At 54.2% G+C, this 15,902-nt stretch overlaps 1 protein-coding gene across 1 annotated transcript in view; it reads left to right on the forward strand.

Annotated features, from left to right (window-relative positions):
• Positions 1-370: 370 nt before the first annotated feature.
• Positions 371-15,902, forward strand: part of PRRX2 (paired related homeobox 2) — a 70,438-nt gene continuing 54,906 nt past the window's right edge. The window contains exon 1 of the mRNA XM_029064074.1: positions 371-767. Within this exon, the coding sequence (XP_028919907.1) occupies positions 476-767 (292 nt within the window). The 5' untranslated portion in view covers positions 371-475. The remainder of the gene's footprint in view (positions 768-15,902) is intronic.

Raw genomic sequence — 15,902 nt, forward strand, 5'->3', positions numbered from 1 at the left:
GAGAGGGAGAGGGAAAGGAGAGGGAGAGGGAAAAGGAGGAGAGGGAGAGGGAAAGGCGGACAGGGAGAGGGAAGGGAGGAGAGGGAGAGGGAAGGGAGGAGAGGGAGAGGGAAAGGAGAGGGAGAGGGAAAAGGAGGAGAGGGAGAGGGAAAGGCGGACAGGGAGAGGGAAGGGAGGAGAGGGAGAGGGAAGGGAGGAGAGGGAGAGGGCTTTCCCTTCCGAAGGGGCGTGGGGAGAGAGGAGGCCTTGTGTTTTAACGACTTGGGAAGAGGGAGGGAAGGAGAGGGAGGAGGAGCAGGACGGGGGTGGGGGGGGGGAGAGAAAAAAAGTTGGTTTCGGCCCAGAAGTGGGCACGAGGAGGAGCGGGGGGCTTAGGGAGAGGACCGTGCGCGGCTGGGGCCAGAGGCTGTCCGGCTCTGTCCGGTCCCGTCCGGCCGTTGTCCAGCTGCCCGGCTGCCCGTCGGTGCGTCCCGGGATGGACAGCGCCTTGGCCCCTTCGTCCCCGGGTCCGCCCCCGCCTCCTCCGCCGGCCGACGGCGCCCAGCCGCCCAACAAGTTCAGCGTCAGCCGCCTGCTGGACCTGGAGGAGCGGGCGGCTCACCCCGACGCCGCGGGACCTCGCACCCAGCACCCCGCCGGAGGGGGAGGAGGAGCAGGAGGAGGAGGAGGAGGAGGAGGAGGAGGGGAGGCCGGAGAGGGAGAGGCCGGGCCCGCCCCGCAGGACCCGTCCGGGGGCAGCAGCGGCAGCGAGGCGCAGACCCAGGACGGTAAGGCCCCCACCGTGCCACCCACCCTGCCACCGGCTCTGGGGACGGCGGCCACGCCAGGGGGCCGGGGCCCCTGATTTGGGGGACCCCACCCCCTCAAAGTCGTGGGAGAGGGGGCAGAGCCCCCGGATTTGCGGGGGGACCCCCCCTCCCGTGGGACAGACCGCAGAGCCCCCGGATTCGGGGGGACCCGTCCCCTCAAAGTCGTGGGAGAGGGGGCAGCGCCCTAGGATTTGGGGGACCCCCCCCCCCGTCAGATAATAATGACGATGCTATTTAAGCACTTACCATATATAGGCCGAGCGCCGTTCTGAGCGCTGGGGTAGACACTAGGTAATCAGGTTGTCTCGGGTGGGGCTCCCAGTCTTAATCCCCATTTTACAGATGAGGGAGCTGAGGCCCAGGGATGCTAAGTGGCTTGCCCAAGGTCACGCGGCAGACAAGTGGCGGAACGTGGGGGAGGGGGCAGAGCCCCAGGATTCGGGGGAACCCTCCCAAAGTTCACAGGGGAAGGGGGAGAGCCCCGGGATTTGGGGGGAGCTGCAGGACGGCCCCCGTCCGGGGGGTGACGGCTCTGGGAAACCCCCCACTCTAAGGGGTGGCGGGGGAGCCCTGAATACGGACGAAATGACCTCCTACGGGAAACGCTTTTCGGGGTGGAGAGGGGGGTCCCCCCCGGCCAAGGGTCAGTGAGCCTGCGGGAACCCCCCCGCCCGGCCAGGGCCAGGGTGGAGGAACTCCCAAAACCCAACCGGCCTGGCACTTCAGGGAGGGGGGTGACTGAAGGCCCATCTCCGAGAGGCCTTCCCGCACCGAGCCCCGCTTCTCCTCCCCTCCCGCTCCCTTCTGCGTCACCCTGACTTGCTCCCTTCGCTCTCCCCCACCCCCTGCCCCCACAGCGCTTACTTATAGATATGTCATTTTATTTATCTGTACCGATGTCTGTCTCCACCCGTCTCTAGACCGTGAGCTCATTCCCGGCAGAGATCGTCACTGTTTATTCTCGTATTGTACTTTCCCAAGCGCTCAGTACAGTGCTCCGCGCACAGTAGGCACTCGATAAATCCGACTGAAGGAATGAATGACTCTCCGGGGCTGGGACGTTTCTCCCCGCGGGGATGTTGACGACGGTGGTGTTTGTTAAGCGCTCACCGTGTGCGGGGCACTGTTCTAAGCGCCGGAGATCCCGTGGCCCTGCGTCCCAACCCCGAGGCTAAATAGACCCCGGAGTGAGGATGAAGGGTATGGGGGGTCTCGTTTGTTTTTAAAACACGTCCACGATGAATCTCGATCCAGGAGAGGGTCAGTCCGGGGACTGACCCGTGGCCGTGGACGGCGTGACGTGCAGCCGCCGTCCCGTTGTATTCGGTGAGGCGCTCCTCCGCCCAGGCCGGGCGATTTCCACCTCATCGGCAGGTTTGCCCGCTCTGACTCCACTCGTCTGCTCTACCTGGTGGTGGCCTTTGGGCCCAGGGGTTCCCCCAAAGCCACGGGCCCCCGGGCCCCTTGAGCAATCGGAAACTCCAAGGCTCGGGACCCCAGGACCCCCCAGCCGCCTCCCCTCCTGCTAAGGCCGGCGGGAAGGGGAGGACGTTTAAAAAACAAACTTTATCGGGTTCTTCCGAGACACGAGGAAGCCCGTTACTTGGGGGGGTTTATTCGTCACTACTCTTGGTCCCTCGGCCCCTCGTCAGCTCTCGGAAGGAAGGCAAAGAGGCCCACGGAGACGTGGTGCGTGGCCCTCGTAAGCACCCCCGAGGGGGCTTCTAGGAAGGCCGAACCCCGCGTCCCGGCAGCCTGCCCCTCAGGCCTGAGTTTTCTCGCAGTGGCGAAAGCTCTGGGGATAACTCCCTCACCCACAGCTAAACCCAGCGCAGAAGTCATTCGGCTCTCTTCCCTATCCTTAGCTTCTTCCTCTCCGTAAGGGCTAGAGCCATATTCCACGGCATCTCCTCTGCCAGGAAGTTAGGAGTGCACCGCATCTGTACAAATGACTAATATGTTCCCCGGCCCCTGGCTGCCTTCGTCCCTCCGGGGCTTCAAGGAATTGCAGGGTGTTTTGCTGGGGGGTTTTCGCAGGGGTAGAAATGCTCTCAGAGAGCTGACTCGGATGAAGCGTGCGCGCGGGGGTGCCTGTGTGTGTTTGGGGTAGGGGCCGAGGGGAAGTTGAAAAGCGCCTGTGTCATTAACAGCATATCTGTAGCCGTTCCTAATCTCCCTGCAAAGAGAAAAATCCCGGCTCAGCCAAGTCTCCTTTCGGAGTTCCTCCGATCGCTCCGGTTTGTTATTCCTAATGAATCCAAGGGGAAAGAAAGTGACTGCTCCGGCACATCGCCCTCAACTCGGAGGCAGTCGGAGCCACCGAAGGCACTAAATTCAAGGATGTAGGACTGGTGTCACATCGCCCTCAACTCGGAGGCAGTCGGAGCCACCGAAGGGACTAAATTCAAGGATGTAGGACTGGTGTCCTCCTCAAAGTCCTCCTCTGAGGTCCCACGGGGTGGGGGAGGTGGTGCCAGCATCCAGAGTGAGGAGTTGTTAAATGCCCTTCATAGGAAGGTTGGAGGAGAGCGGCCCCTGGCGACCCCTTCTGCCATTCCGACTTGAGGGGGGCAAACTTCCAGAGAGAAGCTCTTTGGTGACTGTAAATACCCAGAACAGGGAGCAAGGTGGGCCAGTCAAGGGCCCACCTTGCCCTCCTCCCTTCCAGGCTGTGAGCCCGGTGTGGGCCGGGATAATCTCTGTTTGTTGCTGAATCGCACTGCCCAAGCACTTAGTACAGTGCTCTGCACACTGCGAGCGCTCAATAAATACGACCGAATTAATGAAGGGCAGCGGGTTGGATTTGCCCTGTGACAGAGAGTGTCACCCCATGTGTGGCTCCCCGACTCAGTTGATAGAGCAGCAGAGAAACAAAGAAGAGCCGAAAGGAGTGGGGAAACAGAGCGGTGAGAGGAGGTGAGGCATTTGGGGGGTTTGCAAAGCGGATCCTCTCCCCACAAGCCACGGGAATTCAATGTCCTGACCGGGATATGGGGCTGGAGCTGCCTGACGAGTCCAGGGTGGGAGTCGGGGGAGTCACCGAGGTCCAGGTCATTGTTTTTGAGGAAGGTGGTGAGGCTTGTGGCATAGAGAGGTTCAGCTGGGTCGGCAAGAAATCGATGGCTAGATCCCGTGGCCAGGTGAGGGGGCGGTGAGAGAGAGGTGAAGGGAACCTGAAGTGAGGGCTACCTTTGGAGAAGGGACAGAACTTCTGAACTGTGAGAAGTAGCATAGCCTAGTGGGCAGAACATGGGCCTGGGAGTCAGAAGGACGTGGGTTCCAATCCCAGCTCCGCCACTTGTCTGCTGTGTGACCTTGAAAGTCGCTTAACTTCTCCCTGCCCCAGTTACTCATCTGTAAAACAGGGATTAAGCCCGTGAGCCCCTAAGTGGGACGTGGACTGTGCCCAGCCCGATGAGCTTGTACCTACCCCAGAGTTTAGTACAGCGTCCGGCACATAGTAAGCACTTAACGAATACCACTAAAAAAAGCAAACAAAAAAACCTGCTTGCCCCTGAGGAACACAGTAGCCTCTGGCAGAGGAAGGAAGGATGGAAGGGCTGCGACTATCAGGACAGATGGGTGCTGCTTTCCCTGAGAGCGGGTCCTTGGCAAAGCAAAAGGGCTCAGCCCTTATGGGGCAGAAAAGCGTAAGGCAGAGTTCCCTGATTCGTAGGGAGAGAGAGTGCAGAAAGCCAGGAAATTGCCTTCCCCCTCCAGAACCCCCCTCATCATGTCACCTGAATATTTCAGCTTGCTACAGCACTCAGACTCAAAGACTCTGAGATCTTGAATGGTTACTCCCTCTTTACAAATCCAGAGCTGTGTTGCACAAGCCCCAGTCCAAACCTCCTCTGCCACTGGCAGAGAAGCAGCGTGGCTCAGTGGACCGAGCCCGGACTTGGGAGTCAGAGGTCATGGCTTCGAAACCCAGCTCTGCCACTTGTCACCTAGGTGACGGTGGGCAAGTCACTTCACTTCTCTGTGCCTCAGTTCCCTCATCTGTAAAATGGGGATTAAGACTGTGAGCCTCATGTGGGACAACCTGATTACCCTGTGTCTACCCCAGCGCTTAGAAGAGTGCTCTGTACATAGTAAGCACTTAACAAATATTATTATTATTATTATTATTATTATTTTGGTCTAGACCAATCAATCACTCAGTCAAACTTATCGAGTGCTTACTGCGTGCAGAGCACTGTACTAAGCACTCGCGAGAGTGCAGTATAACAGAGTCGGTCACCGTCTAGAGGGGGAGACAGACATTAATATAAATCAATTACAGATAGATACATAAGTGCTGTGGGGCTCAGCGAGGGGGTGAATAAAGGGAGCAAATCAGAGCGACGCTGAAGGGAGTAGGAAAGGAGGGAATGAGGGCTTAGGCAGGGAAGGCTTCTTGGAGATGTGCCTTCAATAAGGCTTTGAAGGTGGAGAGGGTGATCGTCCGACGGATATGAAGAGGGAGGGTGTTCCAGGCCAGAGGCAGGACGTGGACCTCAGAGAGAGCCAGCAGGGGCTACTAGGTAGGGCTGGATTCGATAGGACCGGCTTTAGGGCCCTGGACCTCTGCCCGGAGTCACAGCACTTAAGGAAAGTTCAGGGTCTGAGGCTGGCTGGGTGGCACCAGAGATCAAGGCTGGGGCGTGGTTGTGGGCAGCTTGGCCGGTCAGGAGGGCAGCTCTGAGCATCATCGCTGTGCCTGCCCCCATTGGCCCAGCCCACCGGGCAGGCCACATTTATGGGCACAGAGGAAGACGCAGGCAGCGGAGCTAGCCTCGGACACGGCATTTGGAGGGAAGAGTCTGAGATAGATCCTATGGGTTTCAGCCTCAGCTCTACCCCCAGCCCCTTTAACCTGCCCGCTGCTGAGGACTGTGAGTTTCAGTCTCAAGTCCTGGACTGTAAGCTCCTCTACGGCAGGAATCGTTCATTCCTGAGCGCTTACTGTGCGCAGAGCGCTGTACCGAGTGCTTGGAAAGTACAATTCGGCAACAGATAGAGACAATCCCTGACCAACAACGGGCTCACAGTCTAGAAATCGTGTCTACTACCTCTCTTGTATTCTCCCAAATGCTGAGGATAGTGCCGTGTACAGGGTAAACACTCAAATGCTACTGATGGATTGATTCAGAGATTGAAAAGGCCCGTTTCGTGAAATGCAGAGGAAAGCTAACTTCAGGTGAGGTGGAGGCGATTTCAACTTCCTTCTCCTTGATGGCCAGCTCCTTCTCCTCCTCCTTTTCTTCCTCCTCTTCTGCCTCCTCCACCGTCTTCCTCCACCACCTCCTCCTCCTCCTCCTCCAGCACTTTCTTGCCCTCTTCTTCCTCCTCCACCACCTTCTCCTCCTCTCCCACCTTCTTCATCTCTACTTCCTCCACCTTGTTCTCCTCTTCCTCTTTGCTCTCTTCTTCCTCCTTGCCTCTGCCATGGAGTACCCTCCTGGCCCTTCACCCGCCATTTCTAAGGCTGGCATTCACTTATCTAGCCCTTCTACGGCTGCAAGTGCCAGCCGGGTCCCTCAGACCCAGTTTCCAACCAGCTTCGGCTGAACGTTCTGCTTTCCCCAAAGACGATCCTCTCCTCGGGCCCCCCCCCAGAGTTCCCCACGGATTTGTTCCTCTTTGTAAGTTTCCCTGCGGCTTCGGGGAACCACTTTCCAGTTCTGAATAAAGAGACAATCCGGTGGGTGGGTCCCCTCGAGAAAAGGAAAGACAAAAGAATCAGGACATCGGTGTCTTCGCCGCCGAATGTCAGGACCCGATTTCTGAGCTTTGGTGGAAAACCGCCCGGTGGGCGCATGTCGTTTCTGGCCGGCCTTTTCTCAGACACCCGGCTCCTCTTGCACGGAGATAGCAGGGGAAGGCTGCGGCTTCCTCGGTGAGTCACGGCAAGCCGTGCGCTCGGATTCCTCCCAAATCAAACTCTGGGGTCTGAGCCGGGGCGTTAAGATATGCCAAGCACGTTAAGAAAATAAACCCTCCTTTGCTGCCTGCACAATGAGTTATAACAAAAGAAACCACTTTAATAACTGAGAGTTTCTTTAAAAGAATCCCTCCAGTGAGTAGAGCGGAAACTAGTTGCACACACTCTGCAAAAATAAATAAAACCTGCACAGCCCAGTGAAGAGTTAAACCGCTCAACTAAACAGAGCTGTCTTTCCCTTACTTGTTTTTGATTCCTCTAACCTTTGGGAAAAAAACTCAAGTCCTAACCCCAAATTAGGGCTTTTCACTAAGACAATTTGGGAGTTGGGAGGAGGAAGACAAAACAAAAGCATTTTTCCATAATCCCAGGATGTCTTCTCTCTGGGATTTAAACCAAAGGACAGAGACTCAAGTCGACCTGGAGCTTATCGAGAGTGATTTCAATCCTGGGCAGCAGAGCAGAACCTCAGAGCTCTAGGGGAACCACCAGACAAGAAGAAATGTCCAGGGAGAAACGATTCCAAACAGGAAACCAGAATGTGCAGGCCTCTGTGGGCACCCTGAGCCCCGGGGGGGAAGGCTGGGGAAGGCAGGACCGGAGCCCCTCCTTTGCCCTCCCGGCCAAGGAGCAGATAATGAGCGACTGTTGCAGGCAGCATTCAGCTCCATTTCAGTCTTCAATATGACCTTTTCATTACCTAGTTGGAAACCTGACTGGTGGAGAAACCCACATAATTCCCCCCGTTTCCTATCCCAGCTCTACCACTCGTCAGCTGTGTGACCGTGGGCAAGTCACTTAACTTCTCTGGGCCTCAGTTACCTCATCTGTAAAATGGGGATTAAGTGTGAGCCTCAAGTGGGACAACCTGATGACCCTGTATCTACCTCAGCGCTTAGAACAGTGCTCTGCACATCGTAAGCGCTTAACAAATACCAACATTATTATGTCTGTTTGGGGCGGCTGGGTACGAGGAAGAGGTGGCTTGGTTTAGGGATGGAAAGACAAGGCGATCACACCCGACGTGGGCTTTTTAAGCCAAAAGATTGGTCTTTCATGCTTGCTGAGTCCTGCAGGATCTGATGGGTAAACAACTGCCCCCCGTTTCCCCTTGAGGCCCTGAGTGGGACAGGGACTGGCTGATCGGATGATCTTGTACCTACCCCAGGATTTAGTACAGCGTTTGGCACACAGTAAGCGCTTAATATAAAAGCCATAGCTAACTACCACAGAGGCGGTTTGATCCTGGGAGAATTCTCACTGTCCGCTCTGGCTGTCTTTTACTTCCTCCTTGGCTCTGTGCAGAAGTGCCCTGGGGTGTGGGATTAGACAACTAGGCCATTTGTGTTTGCTGCTTTTTCCCAAACGGGACCCTGGGGACCAGAGCTGTAAGCAGTCCCTTTCCTCTGCCAGGGTAGCCTTGGTGAACGCCTCCTTTCAGGACAGCTGGGAGTGTGCTGGGATAAACACGCACCGACGCACGAGAAGAAAGTTACAATGTGCGTCTCCCCCGCCCCGCGCGCACACACACAGATATAATACTCAAGCGCCATAGCCCACCCGCTGGATCCTCCTTGCCAACCTTCAGAGCGGCCTGGGGAGGGATCCCTGAAAATGAAAAATGAAGAGGGAGGGGAACTGGGAAAATAGCCCCCAGGGGAGAGGCCCAGCTAGCCTCTGGGCTTGCAGTCTGGGAGCTGGTTTCTTCTCTTGGATCATCCAGTCTGCTTTATCCCAGTCTGGCTTTCTGTGGGACTCAAACCTTCTGCTCTCCGATGGCTTCTGTGTAACACTAACTCATTAGTTGAAAGGGTGTGTTCTATTTTATTTTTTAATATATTGCAGCTCAGAGGCCGCATCTGGTTTTCAGCGTGGTCTTGCCTTCTTAACCGAGTTTACAGTTGAGAGACACTGAGCCCCTGCAGCCTTAAATGGCAGCTTCTTGAAAGAGCTGCCCTATCATTAGCTGCAACTTGAAGTGAATGGGATTAGGCCTCTGTCACCTCTCCAAGAGGAAGTGCCCTCTGGATCGATGGCTCACGAGTATATGGATGAAGGAAAAAAACATCGGGCAGTAGAGAAAGGGCCCGGTTCTTCGATGCCTGCCCCTCGAGGCTCGGAGAGGATGCCCAGGCCGGAAAAGAACCCCACCCCCAACTCACCCACCAACAGGGCTTTTGAGAGAGGTGAGAGCTTCCTGGGGCTAAGGTAGGCTGGATCTACCCACATTCAGGAGTCAAGGTGAGAGCTCGGCTCTGCCACTTGTCTGCTGTGTGACCTTGGACAAGTCACTTCACTTCGTGTCTCTGTTCTCTCATCTGTAAAATGGGGGTTAAGACTGAGAGCTCCATACGGGACAGGGACTGGGTCCACCTGATTTGCCTGTATCTATCCCAGTGCTTAGTACAGTGCCTAGCACAGAGTAAGCACTTAAATACCACAATTATTATTATTATTGTTCCCAGCTGCAATGTGCGAGGAGGATTTCTCCTCAAGTAACTGCTTGGTATTAGCCTGACACTGGTGGGGATTTTCGAGCTGAAAAAAACCAAAGTCCTAAAATGCCACGGAGAGGAGTTTGTTCGACACTGAGGAGGACTGGTTTAGGGGTTCTAACTGAGCTTTTGGTATCCTTCGGTGGTTTGGTCTCCATTTGGACATCCCACCGTCACCTCAACCTCCTAGATCCCCTCCACCACCAAACTTTCCCATGACATTTGGCAACTCATCATCTCGATTGCTCACTCTTTCAACTTTCACATCCAGTCTATTGCTAAATCCTGATGGTTTTTCCCTATTTCCCTGGGATCCACCCTTTCTTCTCTATCCAAATGGCCACCACCCTGATGCAGGCATTTATTCTATCCCAGCTTGACTACTGTATCCGGCTCTAAACTGATCTCCTTGCTTCCAGCCTCCCCCCACTCCAGTCCATATTTCACTGTGCCTCTCATCCTGCCCTGCCTCCTCAAATCCAACAGACAATTCCTCCCCCAGCTTCAAAGCCTTATTGAAGGCACATCTCCTCCAAGAGGTCTGCCCTGACTAAGCCTCCCTTTCCTCTTCTCCCACCCCTTTCTGCGTCACCCTGACTCGCTCCCTTTGTTCTTCCTCCCTCCCAGCCCCACAGAACATTTGTACTTATCTGTAATTTATTTATATTAATGTCTGTCTCGCCCCGCTCTAGACTCTAAACTCGCTGTGGACAGAGAATGTGTCCGTTTATTGTTGTGCGGTACTCTTCCAAGCACTTAGTACAGTGTTCTGCCTACAGTTAGCGCTCAATGAATATGAACAGTGTTCTGCACACAGTTAGCGCTCAATAAATATGACTGACTGAATGAATTTCCTCCACCTCTTTCTCCTCCCAGCTGTGCATGGATTGGAGGGCAGAGATTTGTGAAGTCTGAAGCAGGAGGATTAATATCCCCATTACAAAGAAAACATGTACCTGAACCCCCTTCATGCATGAGAGAGAGTTGGGGTTCATCCCATCCCTATGAAGGCTGTGGGGGTGGGGATGGGGGGCCTGGGTGTTGGCTTCACTGGCCCAGACGAGCCACAGAGAGACCCCAGATGAACAATTTTACAATTGTTAGTAAATTGCTAGTCCCATCAGCAATTTCCTCACTGGAATTAGATTGACAAAGGTCCTCTAGCTTCCCTCCCCTCAGGTGGTCAAAGTAAGGGGGGGTGTCTTACTTTTTGGGGACCTACTCCTTCTTCTCCTTCCAAACATCTAACACCTTGTTCCAAGTATTCATCACGTCTCAGCTTGATTACCATACCGGCCTCCTCTCCTGCTCGTCCTGCCAACGTCTCTCCACTGGCCAAGTCTCCAATGGTTAGTTTAGCCATTCGTTTTATCCTGATCATTGGCTTTAGGGCGCTCCGTTAGCCCATCCTACCTTACCAGTCCACTCTCCTTTCCTAGCACACTCCAACTCCCACTCTCCATTTCTCCTAAACTCACCTCCTCACTGGGCATCGTTCCTGTTTCTCCTAACTCTGACCCCCTGGCTCCTCTTCCCTTTTCAAATCAACCAGGCCACAGCTCCCCGATCTGAAGAGCTCTTCTAAAATCCCACCTCCCTGGTTAATATTTCTTCTCCTTAGGTCACATCCTCTTTCCTATCACCTCAGTACCTTTACATTCATTGCTTCTCAAGGCGCTGTTTTATATACTATACCTTTGAACGTTTCTTTCTCCTATTTGACAGTGATTTTTTGTCTGCTCCCAGGCCCACCCCTGGCTGGAATAGGCGCCCCAACTGCTGAGGAGAGTGGAAGCCAGAGGGCCATTTTCATCCTTTCGTTCATTCGATTGTATTTTTTAAGCACTTAGTACAGGCTACTGTACTAAGTGCTCGGGAAAGAACAGTACAACAATAAACAGGGACAATCCCTGCCCACCACAAGCTCACAGCCTAGAGGGAGGCTCTGCCCCCACAGTCTTTCTGGGTTGGGGTGACCCCTGGAGCTCACCGGTGATTTCCAAATCAGCCGGTTCACTCCTGTCCTTCCCCTCCCAGCCCCAACTGACTCATGGAGACAGGAGTCTGGGTGGGGGCTGACTCTTCCACGATGCTTCCTCTACTTGGAAGTTTAGACCCGGGGGAGAGTCCAGGCCCTTTCCTCAGGCCGGTGGAACAAGAGTCGGAGTCGGAGGAAGGGTGTCCTGGCAGTTTGCCGGCGACTTCGTCAATTAGAGGCTTTAAGAGTGCAAGAGAGGCCCTGGCTGGACACCGGAATCACTGATTACAAAGCCCACCGGAAAAGTCTCGCCAAGATCCACTCCCCGCCCCTTCCCCCCGAGGTTCCGGGTTCCACCTCCCAGACTTTTTCCAAGCTGGGATCCCGGCCCGCATCCCGGGATCTGGGTCTCTCAAGCCTCGGTGAGAGGATCTGCTTGTCCCACTGCCACCTCCTCCTCCAAAGCCCTTCCCACTCCTCAGTGCACATCTGGGGCCCTCCCGCTCCCGCCCTGGCATGGAAGGGCGTTGTGATGACAGGACCCAGTCCACATGGGACGTTTACAGGGAATGATATCTTTTATTGGTGTCCTAAAATGAAACAGGCCCTGGAAGTTTTTATTTTGTTCCCTCTTTATTGCCATCTCTTTCTCCTCCCAGCTGCGCATGGGATGAAGAGAAGGACTTGCAGAGTCTAGGGCAGAGGAATTACTGCCCCTGTTACTAACAAAGCCCATAGTTGAACCTCCTTCATGAACCTGGGGTTCATCCTGCCCCTACAAAGTCTGTGGAGGTGGAAAGGGGGGCGCAAGGGGCCTGGGTGTGGGAGGGCTGGCTTCAGTGGACCAGATGAGCCACAGAGAACCCCCAGATGAACAATTTTACAATGAAAGCTAGCCCCGTGAACAATTTCCTCTCTGGGGTGTGAGTGGCAAATACTCTCTAGTTCCACTCTCCTTGGGTGGCCAAACTGTTGCCATGGAGATCTGATTTCCCTGGGACCACATGGGAGAAACCGAATTCATCTGTTTGGCCCAAGGACCTAGGTGCCCTTTTTATGGTATTTGTTAAGCGCTTACTATGTGTCAAGGGCTGTTCTAAGTGCTGGGGTAGAAATCAGGTTGGACCCAGTCCCCGTCCCACGTGGGGCTCACAGTCTAAGTAGGAGGGAGAAACAGGTATTGAATCCCCATTTTGCAGTTGAGGAAACTGAGGCACAAAGAAGTGAAGAGACTTGCCCAAGGTTACACAGCAGGCAAGGCAGAGCTGGGATTAGAACCCAGATCCTCTGACTCCCAAACCTGTGTTTTATCCACTAGGCCATGCTACCCTTCAGTAAGAAGGAGTGAGGCAGACATATTGTATAGGGTAGAGTGATGGCCTGATCCAGCAGAGGGTTAGAGCTTTGTGTATTTCCAAGGAATTAGTATTTCTGAGCATCCTAGTGCTTCGGGTGAAGGAAAGGAAACGGGCACCATCAATAGAAAGGGTAACTAAACCTTCAGAGGCAACAACCCAAGCGGTAACTCTCTAGATTGTAAACACTTTGTGGACAGGGAGTGTGATTATCAATCAATGAAGCCTTCCCTAAACCCTCCTTTCCTCTTCGCCCACTCCCTTCCGTGTCGCCCTGACTTGATCCCTTTATTCATCCCCTTCCCAGCCCCACAGCACTTATTTATTGATCGATATTGATTCGCTGTCTCCCCCTCCAGACTGTGAGCTCCCTGCGGGTAGGGAATGTTCCCGTTTATTGTTATTTTGTACTCTCCCAAGTGCTTAGCACAATGCTCTGCACACAGGAAGCACTCGGGAAATACGATCGAATGAATGAATGAATGTACTGTACTCTCTCAAGAGCTTAGCGTGGCTCAGTGGAAAGAGCCCGGGCTTCGGAGTCAGGGGTCATGGGTTCGATTCCCGGCTCTGCCACTTGTCAGCTGTGTGACTGTGGGCAAGTCACTTCACTTCTCTGGGCCTCAGTTCCCTCATCTGTAAAATGGGGATTAACTGTGAGCCTCACGTGGGACAACCTGATCACCCTGTTATCTACCCCAGCGCTTAGAACAGTGCTCTGCACATAGTAAGCGCTTAACAAATACCAACATTATTGTTAACACTCTGCACACAGAAAGAGCTCAATAAATACCATCGATTGGTCGACTGACAGGAATAAACCAACCAGGAGGAGGAAGTTTTCCATTCATCTCTGATTCTAATAAGGTCCAATCCCCAGCCCCAAGGGCAGTTTCCCTGGTGCAACTTAGTTGAGAAATGACTAATGGTCCTGGGAACTTCTCCCACTTTGGCCACCCCAGCATCCACATTCGCCTCTGGAAACGTAAGTCTGGTCCATGGAATGTCAAAGCCTCCCATTCAGGTAGCTCAGTGGAAAGAGCCCGGGCTTGGGAGTCAGAGGTCATGGGTTCTAATCCCGACTCTGCCACTTGGCAGCTGTGTGACTGTGGGCAAGTCCCTTCACTTCTCTGGGCCTCAGTTCCCTCATCTGGAAAATGGGGATTAAGACTGTGAGCCCCACGTGGGACAACCTGATCACCCTGTATCTCCCCCAGCGCTTAGAGCAGTGCTCTGCACATAGTAAGTGCTTAACAAATACCGACATCATTATTATTATTACTGATCCTCGCTCACCTCGCCTTGGTCTCGGTCTCCAGTCGCTTGTCTCTGTAGAGTAGACTTTACCTCTACACGACATAGACAAGGCTCTGCTCAGATTTCCCCCTCACCACCTCTGGGACCCCTTCCCATTTATTTGACTCCATCAGACGCTTCCACCAAGTAGGCTTGCTAGTCACCACCAGCTCCGCTATTCCCAACTGCTGACCAGGAATCAGTCAGTGGTAATTTGCCGAGCGCTTACTGTGGGCAGAGCACCGTGCTAAGCAGTTGGGAGGGTACGTACAGCAGAATTAGCACATACCTTCCCTGCCCAAATCCGCTTCACTCTTCAATCTCTTTCCACTCCTCCCTCCCTCCCTCGTTCTCCCCACCGCCCAGTGTTCAGACATTCACACGCCGTAGATGGAGTTATTAAAAATGACATTCAACCAGAGCTAAAATTACCATGCAAATGGTTGCAAACATCAAAATCAAAGCAAGAACCGGCGAGCACAATTGGCAGGGGCTGTTCCATCCACCAGAGCCGTGCAATAACCTCCCATATAAAACCTTCTGCAGGACTCTGAGGTCTTGAAAGCTAGTGTACCTCCTTTCATTAGACTAACAAATAACGTGTAACAGAAACCATCTGTTAGCAACAGCCCTTAATGTTCTCAAGATGATAAAGCAGAAGGGTAATTTTAGCCAGCGGGCCTCTGTCTCATGCCGTTTCGAGCTGCAGTTTCTTCTGGGGTCCCCCGGGAGAAGTTGGGAGTCCTTGGGGGCAGGCTCGCCCTGACCTGCGTCGTCCCGTCGGGAGCGGCTCTCTCTCGGAGGGTCCCGGGGAATCGTGGCTGGAAGGTCCCTCCCTGCGGCCCTGCAGGGACCGCTTTTTGACCCCCTCCTCACACCCGAGACCCTCCGAGAGGGTAGAAGATAAGGGACTTGAGGAAGCCACCTGGGCCAAGGAGGCCTTCCCACCAACTCCTGGCCAGGGCTTGCACCCAGGGCAGCTGAATCACTGGTCACACTCAGGTGTCTGTTTATTAATTGTACTCTCCGAAGCGGTCAGTACAGTGCTCTGCCCACAGTAAGCACTCAATAAATGCAACTGAATGAACGAATGAGGGCCATGGAGCAGCAGCCTGGGATTCACCCAGGACCCTGCGTGAGAGCCTTTCTCCGTACCCTCCGAGATGCCAGTCTGCACTGACTCCAGACCTCCTCACCGTCCCTCGGTCTCGCCCATCCCGCCGTCGACCCCCGGGCCGCGTCCTCCCGCGGTCCCGGAACGCCCTCCCTCCTCACCTCCGCCAAACTGATTCTCTTCCCCTCTTCGAAACCCTACTTAAAACTCACCTCCTCCAAGAGGCCTTCCCAGACTGAGCTCCCCTTCTGCCTCTACTCCCTCTACCACCCCCCCTTCACCTCTCCGCAGCTTAACCCTCTTTTCCCCCCATGTCCCTCTGCTCCTCCCCCTCTCCCTTCCCATCCCCTCAGCACTGTACTCATCTGCTCGACTGTATATATTTCCATTACCCTATTTATTTTGTTAATGAATTGTACATCGCCTCGATTTTATTTAGTTGCCATTGTTTTTACGAGATGTTCTTCCTCTTGCCTCTATTTATCGCCATCGTTCTCGTCCGTCCGCCTCCCCCGATTAGACCGTAAGCCCGTCAAACGGCAGGGACCGTCTCTATCTGTTGCCGACTTGTTCATTCCAAGCGCTTAGTACAGTGCTCTGCACATAGTAAGCGCTCAATAAATACTATTGAATGAATGAATGAATGAATGTTAGGACCATTGCATGGCCACCTAGGAACGGAGAAGCAGCATAGCCTAGTGGGAAAGGCATGGGGCCTAGGAGTCAGAGGACCTGGGTTCTAACTCCAGCTCTGCCATGTATCTGCCGGGTGATCTCGGGCAAATCACTTCATTACTTGCCTCAGTTACCCATCTTCAAAATGGGGATTCAAGTTTACTCCCTCCTACTAAGATTGTGAGCCCCATGTGGGACAGGGCCTGTGTCCAGCCTGATTAACTTGTATCAACCCCAGTGCTTAGAACAGTACT

The sequence above is a fragment of the Ornithorhynchus anatinus genome, chromosome 4 (genome assembly GCF_004115215.2).
Source record: "Ornithorhynchus anatinus isolate Pmale09 chromosome 4, mOrnAna1.pri.v4, whole genome shotgun sequence".
Classification (NCBI taxonomy): domain Eukaryota; kingdom Metazoa; phylum Chordata; class Mammalia; order Monotremata; family Ornithorhynchidae; genus Ornithorhynchus; species Ornithorhynchus anatinus.